Here is a 21,838-nt window from a genome sequence, read left to right as displayed (position 1 = left end):
ATAATGCTCATTAGGCACGTTGAGTACCGGTACCTATCAGATCTTCGAAATCAAAAGCTATCTTAGTAGATACTCCAAATTTTAAAATCCGAGTTCTAATTTAAATCCGGCACTTCATAAACCAAAATCTCTGAATTTTAATAATTTTATGTTTTTAAGTTTAACCATATTTTCAGATTTCTAAAGTTTTGAATCTTCATACATTTCTAAATGTAAGAATTAATAATTTGAATATTTCGTAAATTTACAAGTTCTCCAAAATCTCTAAATTTGAGCATTTGCACGTTTACCAATTTCCTAACCTAATTTTGAAACTTTGTAAATTTCCAACTTATATAATTTCTATAATATCTAAATTAAATGTATAATTTCTATAATATTTAAATCCGTAGCTTTCTAAATTCAAAAATCCGTTTACCTAACTCATAACCGTACGGTACTGCACGCGCATTCCAAGTTCCTCGACTATCTATGATTTCAAAGTGGAGTGTTGAGAAACGTGACTCGGAATTGTAAATTATGAGGCAACAATTAACACGGTATTACCTACTGCTGAGAAGTCGGCGATAACTTCGCGGTTCCATTGAAAGATGGCGTAAACACGTTCCGATGGTGGAAACAGGTTAGGGTAGGTTCGGGCGCCAACGTCGCGGCGACACGATAATTATAGCAAAAAGTTTCGATCGATTTATTGGTCGGACGCGAGCTCGTCTTCACCGGTGTTTTGCATATTTTAAAAGCATTTTCGATGTTTCTTTTTAAGGATGTCCGATAAAACCGGGCCAATCAGGTTCACCTGTAATGCTCTTAGCTCTTCCTTTTATCTGCGCTGGATGGTTCGATGTTCCCCGTGAATGTCAGTCGATGCAATTAATCAATGATTAAAACGAAGCAATTGGATAAATTTTTCTTTTTTTTCTTCGATTAGATGTATAGTTTGCTATGTTCCGCAATTTCTATTTATTTAATTTGTACGCACTGCAAAAATTGTAGTTCCGCTTAAATGGCGCCAAGATTTGAAATTTAAAATTTCTTTTAAATTTCTTAATAATTTTTTAGAAATGACTAAAATTGTTAGTGAAAATATTCTGTAGTTTACAAATGTACTTTTACAAGTAAATTCATGACATTTTACATAGAATAAATTTATGTATTAAAATTATCATTATACATACAACAAAACATATATCAAATTATTATGCATGCAATAAATTTATGTATTAAACTATTATTATACATATAATAAATTAAAAAATTTATATACAATATAGCAATAAGTGTTATATAAAATTATTTATGTAATGAAATTGTTATTATACATAAGATAAATTTTTATTAGAAATAACTGAAAAACTAAAACTATGCAATTTTAAATAAATTGAATAATTTTGTAATTTGAATATTTGAGTCAGCAATTTAAAAATTTGGGAAATTAAGAATTTGCGAGTTGTTAAAACGTAACAAAAATCTCGTAAATCCTTGAAATTGAAAGACATAGTTAATTTTGTCAGTGTTTCGTACAATCGTAATTAAGTTTAGCAGTGGTGGAATTTTTAATCAACGAAGTGGTACTTGCAGTGTCTGAACGTTCATAGCCAATATTTTAATGATTTGAAAGTTATATCTTTTATTTGTAAATGTGGATACTGCCTTTCAACGTCGTAGATTCTTTTTCTTTTTTCCGTCTGCTGTCTTGTCTACTCTCGAATCTGGTGCCATCGTCGTCTCCAGGATGGTTGTCGAGGCGCGTGGGACTTTCCGGCAACAAGTCCTTTATGATACCGCTTGTATTATAGTATATACACGTATACGTATGTAGGTACATACATATATACGCCCGCAGCCTCTCACCGAACGAACGAACACTTTTACCAAGAAAGAGAAAGACTCCTCGTTAATGACAGATCTCATCTTGTTTCGTGGCATGCCTCTGTATCACATTTCGTGGAAGTTGTTCCGTAAAAACAGCAGATTAAACCTCTTGATGCTCACGCTATCGAGCAGTTTTAATTAATTAACTTTCGGCCGGAGAATATGTTTCGGTCAGTTTGTTAACCCCTTTGCTATGACGCATTTATATAAAAAATGGTCACGGTTCTTCCAAGTATTTTGCTAAGATATTGAAATCTTGCAAATTTTTTATTTATTGTAAGTTTGAGTTTGCAAACTTTTAAGTTTATTATTTTTTTAAATTTATAAATTAATCTTTGGATTTCTGAATTATCAAATTTTCCAATTCCCAAATTTCTCAATTCCCAAATTTCCCAATTCCCAAATTTCTCAATTCCCAAATTTCTCAATTCCCAAATTTCCCAATTCCCAAATTTCCCAATTCCCAAATTTCCCAATTCTCAAATTTCCGAATTCCCAAATTTCCCAATTCCCAAATTTCCCAATTCCCAAATTTCCCAATTCCCAAATTTCCCAATTCCCAAATTTCCCAATTCCCAAATTTCCCAATTCCCAAATTTCCCAATTCCCAAATTTCCCAATTCCCAAATTTCCCAATTCCCAAATTTCCCAATTCCCAAATTTCCCAATTCCCAAATTTCCCAATTCCCAAATTTCCCAATTCCCAAATTTCCCAATTCCCAAATTTCCCAATTCCCAAATTTCCCAATTCCCAAATTTCCCAATTCCCAAATTTCCCAATTCCCAAATTTCCCAATTCCCAAATTTCCCAATTCCCAAATTTCCCAATTCCCAAATTTCCCAATTCCTAAATATCCAAATTTCTAAATTTCCAAACCTCTAAATACCTCACATCTCTAAAATCTCCAAATTCCTCAAATCTCCTACCTTCACACACTATCATTTCTCAAATCTCACAGTACTAAAATCTTCCATTCCCGTCAGTTTGTTATGAAATTACAAAACGTTCATATTTCCCAATTTAATCATTTCACCCTGATAAAATACAGTATAATCTTACTATGTTAATATTCTAGCAATTATTATTAAATGATACTATGTGTATATAATATGCAGTAATTGTCTTGTTCCAGGTGAAACAGGACAGAAGGAATGGTGTACACTAGCATATTGGGAACTAGGTGGTCGAGTGGGTCGTTTGTACCCCGTGGAACCTTCAACGGTGAATGTTTTCGATTCTCTCCATGATGGCGATGGTCTTTGCTTAGCAACATTAGCTGAGAATCATGTTGCGCCACCTGCGGTCCAAAAGACTCGAAGTAAAATTGGCCTTGGTAAGATTTTTAATTATTTCTTAGATTCCTTTCAAGTGCGGTTTCATACAAATTTCAGTTATTATATCAGAATGCTGATGTTGTAGAAACATTTAAAAATTAACGATTTAACTTAAGCGACAACTATAAACAAGCTTAATTGACAATGTCTTAATTATCCAATAAAATACTTATCTAATTTAATCTAACTCAGTTATATCAGCATAACATAACACTGACTTTAATATAACTTTAAATGTAACTTAACGTAACTTACCTAACTTTCATCTAACCAAACCTGACATAACTTTCCTGATAACTAACCTGACATAAATCAAACATAACCTTGACCTAATCAAACTTGACATAACTTTATTTTAATCGAATCTAATATAATTTAGATTAACTACATTAACTAACCTAATATAACTTAAATTAACTTGACAGTAACTTCAGCTTGTCTAAACTAATATAATTTTAACATAATCCAACTTAACATAAATTATCTTAACTTAACCGTGACCTACTCTAACACAGCCGTGACATAACCTAACTCAACATAACTTTAACTTACTTTAACTTACTGACATAAACAGCCTTTACCCTCTTTGGGTACATACACTCTTACATAACTAAATTCAATATAATTTTAACCTAACCTGATATAAATCAGCCTTTTGTTACTTTTGATACATGCACTCGCTTTTTGTTTATAGTTTAATTTGCGATTGCTTTTGGTTTATAATTGAACATACATTTACTTGTGGTACACAACTTTACTACAGTGATCTTATTTCTACCTAGTTGTTTTTACATACTTTTTTTTACTGTAACCTTAGTGTACCTACTGTTGGTTCATAATCGATCTTACGTTTACTTACTTTTGCTACAAAGTCTTATTTCTGCCTAGTTGTTGTTACATGCTTGTTTTTACCGTAACCTTAGTGTACCTACTTTTGATTCATAATCCAATGTACATTTACTTACTTTTGGTACATAACCTTGTTTCTATGTAGTTACTATTACATATATATTTTATCTGTAGTCTTAGTGTTTGGCCTACTAATAATCACGTATAGTCTACTTTTGATACATAACGCAGCAAATGAATTAATAAAGTAAATTGGTCTGTCAACAGGTTTAATGCTCAGCCAAGAAGCAGACGGCGTCTGGGCGTACAACAGATCTGAGAGCCCGATTTTCGTGAACTCGCCTACTTTGGATGACCCAGAGTCTAGAACGTTACTCGTCTATCGCGTGCCTCCCGGCTTTTGTCTGAACATTTTCGACCGGACCAAAATTCTGCAGCTTCCATACGGCAACGGCAACACGAGAACAAGCAATCAGGCATCAGGATTCGCGTCCGGTCCCGTCGATATCAACTCCGTCCGAATCAGCTTTGCCAAAGGCTGGGGACCCAAGTACTCAAGACAGGAAGTGACCTCTTGTCCATGTTGGCTCGAAGTACTCCTAGCACCGTGCAGGTGATCCCTACAACTCATCGTGATGGTATTCAGTCTCGTCCGTTTGCGCCTCTTCTTCCTCCTCGTCGTCCTCCAAGAGGACCGATCTGTGAAACTGACGCAGCAACGACGAAGCTCCGTCCCAAAGGCTGCCAACGGATACTCAACAAACGACGTGGATCGCCGCCAGCAGTCTTACCAAAGTACGCCGCCATACATCCAGGAACAGCGTCGTTTTATTCACTGAAACGAACAACATCCAATTAAAAGAATAAGAATCATTCGACAAGAGCGTTTCTTGTGCCTACGAACGGAGGATATGCAGTTCTACGTGGTACTCGATCTTCATCACTTCAAAAACACTCGACTGTATTGTACACAGGGCTGGATTAAGTATGTAACAACACATGCTTTGAAGGAGGCGCCATTTTATACTCATGAGTGGATATTTTCTAAGGTCTTAACAGTGGGAAAGTTAGGAAGAACTGAATTGCTTAATTTCCAAATATTTGAAGCTAGGAAGTCACTACTTTAACATCCTAAAATATCACGTTTGGAAAGTCCATAAATTCTAAAGTATCTCAAGTTTCGAAGTTTAAAAATATTGCAGTAAAAAATTCCACAGTTCCAATGTATTAGATTCAAAAAGTCCCAAAGTTCAAAAAATTGTGAAGTCTTAAACTTCCAAAATTCCAAAATTTAAAAATATAAAAATCCTCAAGTTCCAGGAGTCAAAAAATCCTAGCTATCCAAAGTTAAAAGAATCTGAAGACCCAGAGATTCAAAGCTCCAAAATTAAATTTCCCAGTTAGCAAAGGTCTTAATCCAACCCTGATAGTATCACAATATTCTTGATTGGTCAATAATACTATTGTACTTTCTTGATAACGTTAAATGAGATTTCACAAAAAAAATATAAAAGTGAGGCGGTCACTTCCGCCAGGTCTAGTCAGTGGTATTTAACGTTTTCTGAGCTTGACGCCGTTTACATGTCTCGCGTTAAGAACGAATAACATTTACATTAAAATCACAGAAAGTGCAAGAGTAACATTGTCTCCTTTTCTTCCTAAGCTTAACATCCGTACTGTCTGGCCATGTCCTCGTTTACGATTAATAAATCATTGCACTACAAGGAAGCTGAAACACGGGCTTCCGGTAAGGTCTAGTCAATGGTGTTTGAAGAGCATTCGCAAGCTCGTCGCATGGACATTAAATCAGTTTAACGAAAGTTAATCAAGAAACGAGAACACTGCCAACAGAATCGAAGTACTTAGCGTTTTGCGTTACCTTCAAAAATGAGAAAGAAACGATATTTCGTAGTAATACCTTCGTTCACGTTGGAGGAAGATTTGTCGGCTCGGCTAGCGATTAAAATTCACTAGATTTGAGATACCTCGGTGAACTCGTCTAGTAATCGAAACGAATCTCATCGCAGGTTCCTAACTAGTCAGAAACGCGACGAGCCAACGAATCTTCTCCCGATTTTCTCTGTTGTAAGTCGCCAATCAGTTGTATAATCATGTAATGTCGATGTTCAAATATCGTGTACCACGAGTACTGTAGTTGTCCCTGATCGTCGTTCGGTGCTGTACATACGTATATGTACATACACTGTGCCTTCCCCAGCTTCCTTCGTGGTGCAATGCGTGTGTGTGTTAAACGAATGTGTCCGTGTATGCGTGTCAAATATGCGAGAAAATGTGAACAATCTGCGTATCAGCTACGTTTCGTACCAAATGCCTGAGAGCTTCGTACTACAGTTATATGGTACTGTGATAAAAGTTCAAACCCAGGTCTGTTATTTCCTTCCTTTCTTCGGGAACGCGTTTATAGAAAGCACCGACGAAAATGATAAAAAAAGCAATGAATCTGTTGAAACTGTTGTGTATATTGTACGCAAAGAGCAAACGTATGCTTGATCCATAGACTAAAATCTAGAAGACGTTGAATTTATAAAGAAAGAAAATAATGCTAGTTTAATCGGTTAATTTTGTACAGTCTCAGAAAGTAGCGTAAGCGAGTGGAGTTTTACAAATTTTATCGCGAAAGTCTTCGTTGAAATGTTCGTCTCCGGGCGAGAATATGATACAGAGCACGTTGTATGCGGGGTTTTGGATTCACGAAAATGACTGCGAGGGGAAAAATAACGAAAGATTGTATTCGAGAGTTTTCGACAGCGATGATTATTGTACGTGCATACGATGCAACATTGTACCACCAGTCATACGTATTCATTCATACGCATACACAACGCAAGCATGTATAAAACACAATCGACTGATCGAGTAGTTTCATTTTTCGAGCCGTCGGGTACTTTTTTGTACGATGGCTTTTGTCGGTGTAGAAAACGGGTACACAGTGGTGGGATTGGTGGGCTTCTATTGGTGTAAGGAAAAAGAATCAGTAATTCATCAGTAATAGGTATTCTGATTGATAGATTTTCAAATTTTCAAGTTTTCCAATATGTACATTTTCATGTTTCATTTGCAAATTTGCAAACCTGCTGAGTTTTAAATTTAGAAATTTGAAAGTCTGTTAGGTTTCATATTTAAGAATTTAAGAATTTGGAAATTTCTTAATTCATGAGGATTACAAATTTTTAATTTAGAGGTTTATGAAGTAAAGGACTTCTGAATTTGAAATTAGAAAATTTGCAACTTTTGCAGCTTTAGAAATTTAGCAATTTTCCAAGTTTAGAAATTATCAGTTAGATATTTTCAAAATTTCAAATATTCAAATTTAGAAATTTCTAGGTTGGCAGATGCACAATTTTAAATTTAGAAATTTGGGAATTTTTAAGTTTAAAAATTTGAGCTTTCAGGAATGGGAAGAATAGTTTTGTGACTATTTTGAATTAGTAAATTTTTATATTTTCAAACTCATTAACTTTTAATTTCAGAATTTTCTAAAGTTAAAAATTTTCAAGTTTAGAAATTTCTAGATTTAAAGATACACAATCTTTGAAATTTAGAAATTGGAAATATTATAAATTTGTAAATTTGCGAATTTTAGCCTTTCAAATTATGTAATTTAGTAATTTGTAAATTTAGAATTTTTAACCACTAGAAATTTGAAGAATGGTTTTCATATTTTTCTTAGGTTAATAAATTTTTAAATTTTTAGACTTACTAACTTTTAAATTCAGAACTTTACAGAGATACAAATTTTTAAATTTGCAAATTCCCTTTCAAGTTTAGAAATTTCTAAGTTCAAAGGTGCACAATTTTTCAAGCTGAGAAATTAAAAACTTTCAAATTGAATTACAACCTTTCAAATTTAAAAATTTAGAAATTAAGAAGTTTTGAAATTTGCAAATATAGAAATGTGAATTTGTAAAAAAATGAGAGTGGTTTTAGATTAAACTTATAAATAAAAAAAAAACATAAATTTTCAAACTTATAAATACAGTAATTATCAAATTATTAAATTCATAACTTCTAAATAGAAATAATAATTTCTTAAATAAAAGGTTTCATTAAAAATTTTCATAATCAGTCAGTTAACACATATGGTACTTAATTTAATTTAACTAAAAGAAGTTCAAAAATTATACACCACTGTACATACGTGTTCCCGTGTAACATGCCGAACGAGATATATTGTGATGCGTATATTGTCGCTTAAATGTTATGTATATTAATGTGTATACGTATGTATACAGAAATGTTCATAGGTAGCTAGCTATATCTACTGCAACGGAATGATTCTCAGGCCTATACCTACATAAAAAGATGAAAAATTAGCCTACTTCAAACCTACATACTTTCACCCACAAAGCACCGCAATTGTATAAAAATTGTTTGTAAATATTCGTCTAAAAGTGCCCGAATTTTTGTTTTCCACTGACAATGGAAAACGTAATAGTACGTTTTTACTATACTATAAATAAACAGCGTGTTTTTCGGGCAAATGTTACGTTTGTATGTAGATCTGAACTAAGCCTCGATTGTACGAATATTTATTGTCATTTTGTTTTAAAGTGCCGTTATATAAGCAATGTTAGTCACCGAGGAGCTTCGAAACGACAATAATACGAAATATCCAGTGAAAATAATCGATTATAAATACGTACAGGCCTAAGAATCGTTGATAAAAGAAATTGTAACGACAAGAAGTAATTCTGTCAGAGTCCACGTTGCTTTTTATAGTCTTTTTTCACGGCTCTAATTTGCTGTTATAGTCGAGGTTGGCTCATCGAACCAAAACGCGTGCGGTCAGTTGTAGAAAACGAATTTTTTCTTGGAAAAAAATGATCCTTCGAGTAAAACACGCAGCGCAACACGGCGACCCAATATAATTTGTACAAATATTTTATTTTCTTTCGTAAAGATTCGATTAAAAATAAGTTTACGTATTCTGTGAGTTACATAACCCCCATTCGCAACCGGAACGGGCTTTTTTTGTATACCGTGAAATTTTTGTTTATGAACGGATGACGAATGATTCGGTCGTTTCTGCTTTCGATAATCAAAGGGACGCTAAGCTGTCTCCCAGACACTACGCCGGAAAAGGATGTATAGTTTAACGGTGTACTTAACAATATTTTATAATTAAACGTACGCAAATCTGAAACTTTGCCGAAAAGTCTGATCGTAAGGAAGTAGTCTCGTTATATTAGGTGACGATTGTTAAAGAAACATTTTGACGGACGAAATATTTATTCGTATTCTTTTCACGGAATAAATAAAACAATTAGTTTGTATATAAAAATGACAATAGTGGAGAAAATACCCTTTACCTGCATCATAATTGAGGCGAACTCATCGCTTTCGCATCGTTCATTATCATATTAAATTAATTATAATATATTGTTAAGATTGGTTATCGTGAAGTAGTGCAATTGTTTCACGACCAACTGCAATCGTTAGAGAATATTCTTGGATTATTACAGTAGTCATGGAGAAGTGATATTCATTTATGGCTGATGGCTTTAACTTCGCAATTTAGAGGATTGAAAATTTCGCAGTTTAAAGTATCTGAGAATTTCAAGTTTCTTTGTAAATTTTTACATTTCTGAATTTTTGAGTTTTTAAGTTTCTATGTTTTAAAATTTACAACTATTTAAATATCTAAATTTTCAGAATTGGAATTTTCAAAGCGACTAACATCCTAAGTTGTCACATTTCTAAGTTATTGATTCCTTTTTCCAAATGACTAACTTTTTAAATTTCTGAATTTTCATCTGCCTAAAGGAATAATGGATCTTCCTAAATTTTTATCTTGCTAAATTTCTCAATCTCTGACTTTTCAAATTTCCAAATTCTGAACTCCCTAAATTTCTAAATTTATAAGTCCCCAAATTTCCAAATTTCCGTCCTGCTAAATTTCCAAATTTATAAGTATCTAAATTCCTGAATTTATTAATACCTAAATCTCTGAATTTATTAATTCCTAACTTTCAAAATTGATAAATTACTGACACCTTAAATTTTCAAATTACTCACTCCATAAATTTCATTATTTCCAAATTACACACTTGCTAAATTTCCAAACTTTCAAATTATTAACTCCCTAAATGTCCAAGTTTCTCATTCTCTGAGTTTCTTAATTTTCAAATTAGTCACTCCCTAAATTTCCAAACTTTCAAATTATTAACTCCCTAAATGTCCAAGTTTCTCATTCTCTGAGTTTCTTAATTTTCAAATTAGTCACTCCCTAAATTTCCAAACTTTCAAATTATTAACTCCCTAAATGTCCAAGTTTCTCATTCTCTGAGTTTCTTAATTTTCAAATTAGTCACTCCCTAAATTTCCAAACTTTCAAATTATTAACTCCCTAAATGTCCAAGTTTCTCATTCTCTGAGTTTCTTAATTTTCAAATTAGTCACTCCCTAAATTTCCAAATATTCAAATTAATCACTCCCCAAATTTCCAAATATTCAAATTGCAAACACCCTAAATTTTCAATTTTTAATTTTCAAATTTCCATCTTTCTAAATTTCGCAAATTTCCAAATTTTGAAATTCCAGTATTTCCTAATTTCCTAATTCCCAAATTTCCAAATAATAAAATTACATCGTTTCCAAAATGATACAATATATAAAGTACGAATCTATCTACGTTAACTATTAACTACAAACGATACCGAAGTATAGTTTTGATCTAAATATGAAATAAGCGACCTCTGCCCGAACATAGTTCACAGTTTTACAAACATTTCAATCAATAACATTCGGCACAATGGTGGTACTTAGTCGGTATTGAAATATCTCTATAAACCTCAATTCTTTTCGTTTACTACTTCGTTTTCTTTTGCGTTAAACGAAATTTTTCTCCAGTTTCTTTCTTCACAATGAACTACAGCGAAAAAGGCAATGCAGTTTGTGCAAATGCATCGAATGTTGTGTTTGCTCATCTGTCACCGGTAAAATTCATCGAACGGCGTTCTATTAATTTCGTAAGTACTTGTATAAAATTTTCAATTTGTATTGTGTCATTCTATAGTTTAAAATCTAAATTATTTTATTTGATAATTTGCGGCGCGAATTTTTGTAGAGTGCATCGTTACCTTCAATTATATAATGGTGGCCGTGACGTCACTTCCGTTGAACATTTAAAATTCCTTGAAACGTATTTGACGTAAATTTGATTCTAATTTTATATAATGTTGAAATGTGACGGTAGGAAATTGAATGACGAAGTATTTAACTGCAAAATTGTTTTGTTCTTTTGATAATTTGCAATTTTGTTTTGTTAACCTAGCAAACATAATTGCACAATTAATATAAGTATATAAATTATTTTAGAACCATTTTTTTTTAAGTAAAAATTATCAAACTATCAGAAGGGTCTAGATTTGAGTAATAATTAGTTGAGAATAAAGATATTTATAAATTTATGCGTGGATTATTTAAATTTGAATTTAGTTTTAATTTAGTGATACCGTCATCGTTAATTCGATATAAAGTTGAAGCCTAGCAACTGCTAAACCAAACCCAATGAAAAATTACGAGGTATTTTAAACTTTTGGAACAAGACGTCAATTTATATGAATTTCACTCATTACTATTAAATAATCGAGTAAAATTTTTTCGTAAATATATGTATGCAATTTATCTTCATAATTTGTCTCTCACTGATCTGCCCCTCACTGCGAATTACTAACAGGAAGGCGCTGATTTTGCACACGAAAGTATCTAAATAATACAAAACAAAGTTTTGATACATCTAACTATATTTTAGAAAAAATTCATTTTCAAAACTCTTCCAAAAATACATATATCTCCATGTTTGTGTTATGAAACACCTTGCATACATTGCACATTCTAAATTGAACAAGATAAAGTTAAGAATCCAACATAAACACCGAATACTTCGAATATGATTTCTGGGGATTTTTGAAGTCTCCGGTGCATTCTTGTTTTTCTTATAGCGCATTGACCAGAAGAGACAAGGATAGTAGATATTCAATTTCCAAAGATGTGAGAATCACGAATTTGTTTTATTAAGATCTTAAAACCAAGAAGCAATATTTTCTCATGACTTCTTTTGCAAAATATTCTTTGTACAATAATCTAGGTTGGTAATTGAAAAGATTAAAATTTTACAAGTCTGGGAATTTGAAAGTTACAGACGAATAAATTTGAAATTGTATATGTTCGGAAATTTGAAAGTTTGCAAAATCGAAAATTTGAAAGTTTGGAAACCTTGAAATTTGAAAGTTTGCAAACTCCGAAATTTGAAAGTTTGCAAGTTCAAAAATTTGAAAATTACGAATTAAAAAATTGGAATATTTGCGAGTTCAGAAACTTGAAAATTACAAATTAAAAAATTCGAATATTTGCGTGTTCAAAAATTTGAAAATTACAAATTAAAAAATTCGAATGTTTGCGAGTTCAAAAATTTGAAAATTACAAATTAAAAAATTCGAATGTTTGCGAGTTCAAAAATTTGAAAATTACAAATTAAAATATTGGAATATTTGCGAGTTCAAAAACTTGAAAATTACAAATTAAAAAATTCGAATATTTGCGAGTTCAAAAATTTGAAAATTACAAATTAAAAAATTCGAATATTTGCGTGTTCAAAAATTTGAAAATTACAAATTAAAAAATTCGAATATTTGCGCGTTCAGAAACTTAAAAATTACAAATTAAAAAATTCAAAACTTAACAAATTTGTGACGAAACTTAAAAATTTAATGAACTTGTAAGTAGAAAATATACCAATTTCTACATTTCTTTTTTCTCTATTTCTCCGTAGAGATTGTCTGTGAAATATAGTGCCTTTATAGCGATTTACGTGACAGAAGATTCACGTGACCAAAAACTAACCTTTTATCGGTTGAGAATTTTGATAGTGTTATTGAAACAAAAAATGTTTCAATAATCCTAAATTTTTCGAATTTGTCGTGTGTCTGATAAATAAACTATAATGTATAACGTTTTGATAATTATTGAATAATAAAAATGACGCTTAACGCTAGAGGTTTCTAACATGATGTGGTCTATTAGTCCTAACAAATTTTGCTTGATCTATCTGTATAAAAAAAATATTATATATACGGTAAGCTTTTTATTATATAAATAGCTTTGATGTAAATAATGTACATAACGTAATTACGTTGTAGAATATGAATACAATAAATAAGCGCAATTGTATATAAGGTTGTCGTTAAATACGTGACAGAGTTTGCATTCCTTCTAAAAAAATTATATTACTTTTCTGAACTTTGTGAACTGAATTCAGAAAATTATTTAAGAAAATTAACGAAGACAATTTTTAATTATGCGAGAATGAAATTTGTTTGATTATTAATATCGCAGTTTAATAATATTTGAATAATTTAAATGATTAATAATATTTATGAATATTATTTAAAATATTTAAAAGTAAATGCAGAAATTAAAAATTCTTCAATGGCAAATTGTACAAGAATTTATGTAGACACATAAATATAAAATTATATAAATTATTTTAGTAATTATATAAATTATAATATCAAGGTTTAGTAATATTTAATATTTATAACTACATTTGTTAAAATTCTATAAATAATCATATGTTATTAAAATTGAACTGAGAGTAGTAACAAGTCTTAGAGTTTAATTAACCCATTCGAGACGGCAATTTATTTCGAACACGGTCCTCAGGAACGAAGCTTTTTTTCTTCATATTATTCATTTTTAACAACAAAAACTAGTTAACTATAGAATATTTTTATTTTTATTGGGAGGAGCACATTGAACATTATGTGTCTAATATAAGATCTTACCTCGACAACTATTTTACTCAGAATGATATTTTTTACTGATAGTTACTCATTACTACTTATTATTCATACTACTCATTATTACTTATTACACACCTGGTGTGCAACTGGTCATATGGCTTCGGAAATTAATTGCACATTAAATGCACAAGGTGTGCAATCGGTCTCGAATGGGTTAAGAAAGCCCTGTGAAACTAAAAAAAAATTTGATATCATTTTAAATTTCCATTTCAAGAGAATGATTCTGTGCCATTTATTTTGAAACAACCTGTTTGTAAATATTGAATTACACCAATGATGATACCAGCAATGTTATTACTATTATTACTATTATTACAATTGTTAATAATGATACAGTTAAGATACGATCGACGAAGGGATAATGACAACAATTGTAACTAGTAAATATAGTAAAGAATAATAAAAGTACCGAGTAAGAGTGATAGTGTAACGAAATAACGATATTATTAGATACCTACTCGAGAACTTGTAATGTTATTTTCACCGTAATACTATTTATTAATGATTATTATAGTAATTGTGTATCGAGCTAGAAACAAATTCTCCATTTTCATTTGTACGAAAGAAAGAAATATATGAAACTGCAAATTTTTATGAGAGTTTTTTGATTATCCCTGTGAAACTATTCCCTTTTTGCAGAATTTGGAGATTTGCGGAATTTAGGGGTATAAGGAATGTGTGGATAGAAAATTGTGGAGGATGTAGAGATTTGGGGACGTAGATGTACGGGGGAGGTAAGAATGCGGAGAATATACATATGTATTATGCAGCATGTGGAATATGGAGAATATAGAGATATGGGACGTACATAATGGGGGATGTAAGGATATGGGGCTATATTATAGAAACATGCGGAACATGAAGGATAAAGAGATATGAAGGATATAGGACATGGAGAGATTAGAGATACGTGGTATATGGATAGAGGGGATATCAACATATGAGAGATATAAGGATATGAAGAATATAAGAATAGAGAAGACATCGGCATATGGAGAAAAGGCTAAATGTGTGTACTAATTTATGTTTCGTCGTTTGTTTATTTATTTTTTAACTTTATTTTTAATTTCAAATTAGGTACACATTATATGTCGGTAAGTTTAGTATTAATAATCAATTAATTAATAACTTCACAAGAATAACTAATTTTATTGGAATTGATTCTGAATTTAATTTTAATGCATGTTCTTGAATTTAGGTTTGATTACAGAATGAATAGCAAACGATTTTGTTTTTTAAAATAAAATTGATCAAACGACGATTGCTTTAAACATTAATCATTTGTTCACAAATACAAATAGAACACTTCTTGATCGACAGCTTTGATAACAGAACTTATCTTGACCGATGACACTGATGATCATAGAGTATAGGAATTATTGAAAATGATACGCATATAAATACATCAACAAAAGGGAAATAATCTTTTGAAAATACCGCCACAAATTATAGAGAGTGTTTCTCTATATTTAAAATAGTCAAATAATTATAACTTTCAAAAATAACTGATTTATTGAAATTGATTTTGAAATGTGTGTTTCTGAATTTAGATTTGATTATGGAATGAATAACGAACGTTTTTCTTTTAGAAATACAATTGAACATAAATAAAATTGAATGTCAAATACAAGTAAAATTCTTCTTTAACGACGGCTTGAAAATAGAATTCTTCTTGACCGATGACGACTCTGATGATCACCACAGAATATAGAGAATGCGTCTCTATATTTAAAATTAGTTAATAGATTAAAACTTCAAAAATAACTGATTTATTGATATTGATTTTGAAATGCGTGTTGCTGAATTTAAATTTGATTAAGGAATGAATAGCGAACGTTTTTCTTTTTAAAATATACAATTGAACAATAAAATTGAATGTCAAATATAAATAGAAATCTTCTTTATCGATGGCTTGAAAATGAAATTCTTCTTGATCGACGATGACTCTGATGATCACCACAAGAATGCTGTTAACAGCGCCATCTAACAACAAACTACTGAACTATGATGAACACGTGTAAGTACCGACCGGATTCTGTGGGTAATTAGTTGACTACACTTCAACGGTAATATACCATCAGCGAAGTTTCTATTGTAGTTCCGCATATCACTGCTAGATGGCGCTACGGCGAATCTGCATAAGGGGGCGTTCAGATTAGGCAAGTACTTGTCAAAATAGCCTAATGTGAACGACATTTAATTAAAATTCCGCGTATCACTGCTAGATGGCGCTGCGACGAACCTGCATAAGGGATCGTTCAGAATAGGCAAGTACATGTCAAAACAGCATAATGTGAACGGCATTTAATACAGCGTATGAAAGCAATCGTCGGATTTATGTGTATTCATCATATTTTTTTCTATAACTTACAGTTTTCTTTAACTTTTTAGAAGCAAATTAATTACTACATTATCTTTATTCTCATAACTGATTTTTATGAGCTTTCTGCAAAACCCTGTACTACAGCGCACACTAATATGTACATACTATTATGATAATTTCGTCCTACAATTAAGTGTTAATAGTGTATCTATCTATTAATAAAATATATTAAGTCATTTGATGTACAAAACTGTTTGAAAATAAATATGAATACAAACATGTATTTGCATATTTCCAAACTTATAAATCCTGTCATTCCGATCTCCAGAAATTGCCCCAAGTTTTCAAAAATAAAAAATAGGAAACAAAATATTCAGAATTTGTACCAGCGGAACATGCATTATGAGGAGGTATTCTTTGTGCTTCATGGAATTTTCATAACATTACTTCAAGAATTCTTTCGGGTGCGATTTTTGAAATTCCACCGACCAATTTTGAAAATGTGTATCAGGAGAACATAAGTTGTGAGGAGGTATCTTTCGTGCCACTTCTTGGAATTTTCATGACGTCAAGTTCCAGGAATTCTCATGTTCTCTTGATGCAAATTCTCTCTTTCGAATATGTAAATTTTTATTCTGTTGGGTGTGTTAGGTAGCAATAAATACATAATGATTGTTGATAAATTTTTCTTTATTTTCACCGCTTTTCATACATACATGGTGTGTTCCATAAGTAATGCGAAGTATTTTTTTTAAAGGAATTTATTGTACCAATTCTTACAAATACTTAAAATTCTTCAAAGTACTGCCCTTGGACATCTACACATTTTTGCCAGCGACGCTGCCATAAACGGTACGCTTCCTGGAATGCGTTTTCCGGAACCGCTTTTAGGGCCTCGGTCACGGCCGCTTGAATGTCTTGTACGGACGAGAAACGCGTTCCTTTCAGGGGTGTCTTGATCCGGGGGAACAAGAAAAAGTCTGCCGGTGCCAGGTCAGGACTATAGGGGGGTTGGGGAAGCGTTAACACTTGGTTTTGGGTCAAAAACTCTCGTACTCGCAGCGCGTTGTGGCAAAGCGCGTTGTCGTGATGCAGTATTCAGGTACCGGAGATGTGTTTTCTCGTCCTGACAACCCTTTTTCGCAGTCTTTCCAGCATATTCACTTAGTAGGCGGTGTTAACTGTCTATTTTTCAGGAAGAAATTCTTTATGGACTGTTTGACGGACTGTTTTGCTGGTTTGTGGCCGCCCGGAGCGTTGATCGTCGCGAACCTCTTCCTGCCCTTCCTTAAAGGTCTTTAACCACCTCGAAACTTGTGAATACCACAGAACAGAGTCCCCATAAGCCTCACGAATCATTTTATTTGTCTCCTCAAGAGATTTGTTTAGTTTAGCACAAAAGCTTTATCGCGTATCGTTGTTCCGATCGTCGACTCCATTTTCTCCGTGACATGGTCACCAAACAGGGGGTCGCAAAAATTAACGTCCTGTCCCTTTCACAGCTCGGAGAGCCCTGGGACCGGGTTCGTTGGAAAGCTAAGGGTCTCCCGCATCTAACGCACGTGATCTGAACCCCCTCCGACCAACAGGAGCGGCTCAGGAATTTCCTTCGCATTACTTATGGAACACACCATGTATAACTTAATAAATGACGGATAATAGGTCTATTTTAGATGACAGAATTTGTTAAGAAATTTTTGTAAAAATGTCAACTTTCATCAACTTTCAGCAAAAGAATCAATGATTTAGGCACTTCACATATCATCTGCAATTTATTTATTTTTCTACTTTAGGTAAATTTAAATAAAAGTGATCATCGAACGTCCGTAAATCTAGTGTTAATTAAATGTGCCTGTGGGGACTGAGGTTCGTGAAGGAGAGCACGGTGTAGTAAATAATGTACAACGACGTTTTCTTGCTATTTGCAAGTATTGCACTTTTTTTTAATTCGCGCACGTGTTAACTCTTTCGCTTTTATACACGAAGTGGAGGAGCGACGCTCTTCTTTTTCGCGCCACGTTCCTTATAAACTAGTCTTACCAACTACTATTTACAACTTAACCTAAGAAATAAAAAGTAACTAAAAATAGGAACTGCTCCAGAGGGCGCGTGTGTCGCTGTCGATACAGTCGCCACATGCCGGTTTGACATAGCGACATCTAGTAGTGATACGCGGAACTACAATAGAAACTTCGCTGATGGTATATTACCGTTGAAGTGTAGTCAACTAATTACCCACAGAATCCGGTCGGTACTTACACGTGTTCATCATAGTTCAGTAGTTTGTTGTTAGATGGCGCTGTTAACAGTATTTGTGGCGATTTTTTTAAAGGATTGTTTTTTTTTTCTTGATGTATTTATATGCGTATCATTTTCAATAAATCCTATACTCCATGGTGATTATCAGAGTCATCGGTCAAAATGAGTTCTGTTATCAAGGTCGTCGATTAAGGAGAGTTCTATTTGTATTGGAGAACAAATGAATAATGTTTAAAGCAATCGTAGTTTCATAGAATTCAGTTTCACTTTAAAAACAAAATCGTTTACTGTTCATTCGGTAATCAAACCTTAATTCAAGAACATGTATTAAAATTAAAATTGTAACTAGGTCTGTTTGATTGAGCTGCCTAACCTAACGATGTTGAGCGAGCGAGTAAATTTCTCGCTAAAGCAAAAATAGTCAACCGTGTCATCCGGATGAATTGTGGAGTGGTGCAAGAGAAAAACGTGGACAAAAAAGTTGAAAAGTCAACTACATAAGCGGAAGCAAATTCAATTTTGCATTAAAGTCTACGGAATATGGTTTTTCGGTTATTATTCCTTCGTGACATGCGCGGACGGCGCGCAGGAGGAATGTACACGATAATGAGTATGCAAAATCGTTAATTACTCACTCTCTGATCACCGTCTAAGCACTTTTATTATAAAAGAATGTTCAGTCCCCCTCAGCTACTTTCTAGTATCATATTTGATCAGATATTTAATGAAATTAATTAGTTATTAACTAATAACCTAAGGTCAGCCACGGTGACAAGCGGTATGCACGAGGTCATTTTGAATAATGAATTACACGTTTTGTGGATATATTTTGTGCACTTTTATGATTGAAGAATGGTCAGCAATGCACTATTTACATGGTTCGATCATAAAAGTTCATAAATAATGTTCGGGTAATCAGTAATTAACTATTTTGTGTCAGCATTGCTATACGTTCAGGAACCGCCTGTCAATTCTACTGCGCATGCAAAGTACAATATTTCGGCACTTTGACGACGTAGTATGGTTCTTGAGGCATTTAGAAACAAATTTCTATTAGGGTTTGATGCGTTTTGATGCCTAATAAAGGCAGAAAATCAATTTTTATAGAATTCGGTCCAAAACGGTACAGGTGGCGCCATCTAGCGGCGAGCGGCAGAACTACGAAAAACTAGAATTTCGAATTTCTCCGAAATTAGGCAATTCTACGTATTTCTGAGGGTCAGAAATTGTTCTGCGACCTCTCTAGAATCTACATAATGCCACATGAACCGCCTCAGAGCGCTAGAAAAGAAAATAGAAAAATAGTCCAAAACATGGACTAAAAAATTGGCGTCCATTTAGCGGTGAAAGTTGGAACTACTAAAACATAAAAATGCGATTTTCTCGAAAATTGGCGAACTTTGAGTACTTCTGAGGCTCGGAAAGTGTTATGTGATCGCATTAGAACCAAAATAAAGCAGCAAAAATTTCCAGAAAGCTTTAATAAAAAAAATAAAAAAAATGTCATTTTATGGAGAAAATTTGTGGCGCCATCTAGCGGCGAAACTGCGGACTAAACCGAAAAAGCGTACCCGTACACGCGTTAAAGAAAAATATAAAAAGTAATATTTCACAACTTTGACGACGCAGTATGGTTCTTTAGACATTTTAAAGCAATTGTTGCTAAATAAGTTATTCATTTTATTGCCTATTAAGCCCAGAAAATCAATTTTTATTTCACCCGTTAACGCGTGTTCGGACATTCTTAACCCTTTGCGCTTAAGAGGTGATTCTCAGTTACCATTTTATTTAATACAATAATTTAAAATAAGCATTTTTTAAACGATTCTATAATACGACACGTGGGGTGTATAAACACAGTGAAACAAACAATAGTGGAAATTATTGGTAGAGAAATAATAACCTCAGAAGAATTCATATAACTTTTTAAATAAGTTTTAAAGTTGCTTTTTGCAAACAGTCAAATTACTTTCGTGCAAAGGGTTAAAACTATTTTGTAAGCTTTGACTCTGAATTTCTCAAACAACACGTGACAGGACTAATATTCTAGATTTTAGCTTTCTTCACTATAGAGAGAAATCTGTTTGATCTGCTACGGTTAGCATCATTTTTAACCTTGACACTGGTCGCATGTACAAGATACCACATAACCTGGTATCTAATGAACGATGTAAGCTCCCTATGGAAACTGAGTCCAGTTAACAGAACATTTATCTAATTATTGTAAAATGCAGGTAAAAGGATTTCTAGATCAAATCAGGCTTCATTGGAAGATGAATAATGAAACGCTACTTCGAATCATGCAGGTGAACGCCTCTCACGGCAAACGTTCAGTAATAATTTTTGCGAGTGAGAGAAATCTTGAATGCTTTGAAACTCTGAATCTAATACAGTGTATTAGATAATAAGTTTTTCAGGCTTTATTTACCCTTCCGCGTGCATGATGATACTATACCACGTTTCTCCTATTATTTTGGACAAAATTTTACCATTAAACGAATCTCGCACAGTAAAGTTTCCAGTTGATGCGGAATTCTTCATTGACACAGAACAACATCCAATTGCCAAAAATCTTCTGATATATTTTGCGATGTTAATCGACGTAACCATATTTGTTGGAACGGAGTCGCTAATGATTATGATTGGTTCTCATATCGCTGGTTTATTTCAAATTGCTTGGTAAAACCGAGTCTTAAATAAACGATGTATGTTTGAAATATGAAAGAATGTTTAACCTCTTCCCGTGCTTTGACGAATCTCACTCGTGACGTACGTACAGTTCATATGTGACAAACCTTACTCAAATTTTGAATACTCTTCAACTTGAAATTTAGGTCCAACTATAAGTTGCATCATCAAGGATGCCTGAATATAAAATACACAGAACTTTTCTTTTTTCGTTTTAATGTTATAGTTCTGAATAGTTAGTCTTGACTGACGCATTTGATAAATAAATGGCACGGGAAGGGTTTAATTTGTGATGTGACTGATTTTACATTATGAATCGTTCGTATTCAATGATATTCGTTTTGCTTAATCTTCTTAAGAGTTAGCTTCTGCTTTTCAAATCATTCTAAAAGTTATGTAGATATATTATTTCCTCTTCACTTTTTCTTTTGCACGTTTAATTAACAAAATAGAATAGTCTAATTAGGCACCGTGAGAGTGCGATAAAATAAACAGACGTATACAATCTAATGCATATCTTCAATGCTGCTTTTAGACAAGAAATATGCAATTTTTAGAAGTGGGAAATAACATAACACATCACTCAATAAGTCCCCGGTCTGACACATATATGGCGACACTGGTGACAGACCCACGTTATTTTCGAATAATACTAACCTTCAAACAGTACGTATCAAAATTTCATGGT

The 21,838-nt window shown here is 32.7% G+C and overlaps 1 protein-coding gene across 3 annotated transcripts in view; it reads left to right on the top strand.

The window, feature by feature from the left end:
* Nucleotides 1–14,472, top strand: part of Dad (Daughters against dpp) — a 145,260-nt gene extending 130,788 nt beyond the window's left edge. For all 3 annotated transcript variants that reach the window (XM_076533233.1, XM_076533235.1, XM_076533234.1), the window contains 2 exons: nucleotides 3,006–3,206; nucleotides 4,324–14,472. In XM_076533233.1, the coding sequence (XP_076389348.1) occupies nucleotides 3,006–3,206; nucleotides 4,324–4,673 (551 nt within the window). In that variant the 3' untranslated portion in view covers nucleotides 4,674–14,472. The remainder of the gene's footprint in view (nucleotides 1–3,005; nucleotides 3,207–4,323) is intronic.
* Nucleotides 14,473–21,838: the final 7,366 nt, after the last annotated feature.

The sequence above is a fragment of the Megachile rotundata genome, chromosome 7, assembly GCF_050947335.1.
Source record: "Megachile rotundata isolate GNS110a chromosome 7, iyMegRotu1, whole genome shotgun sequence".
In the NCBI taxonomy this organism is placed as follows: domain Eukaryota; kingdom Metazoa; phylum Arthropoda; class Insecta; order Hymenoptera; family Megachilidae; genus Megachile; species Megachile rotundata.
Note: the sequence above shows the minus strand (reverse complement) of the source record. Positions and strands in the feature narration are given on the sequence as shown.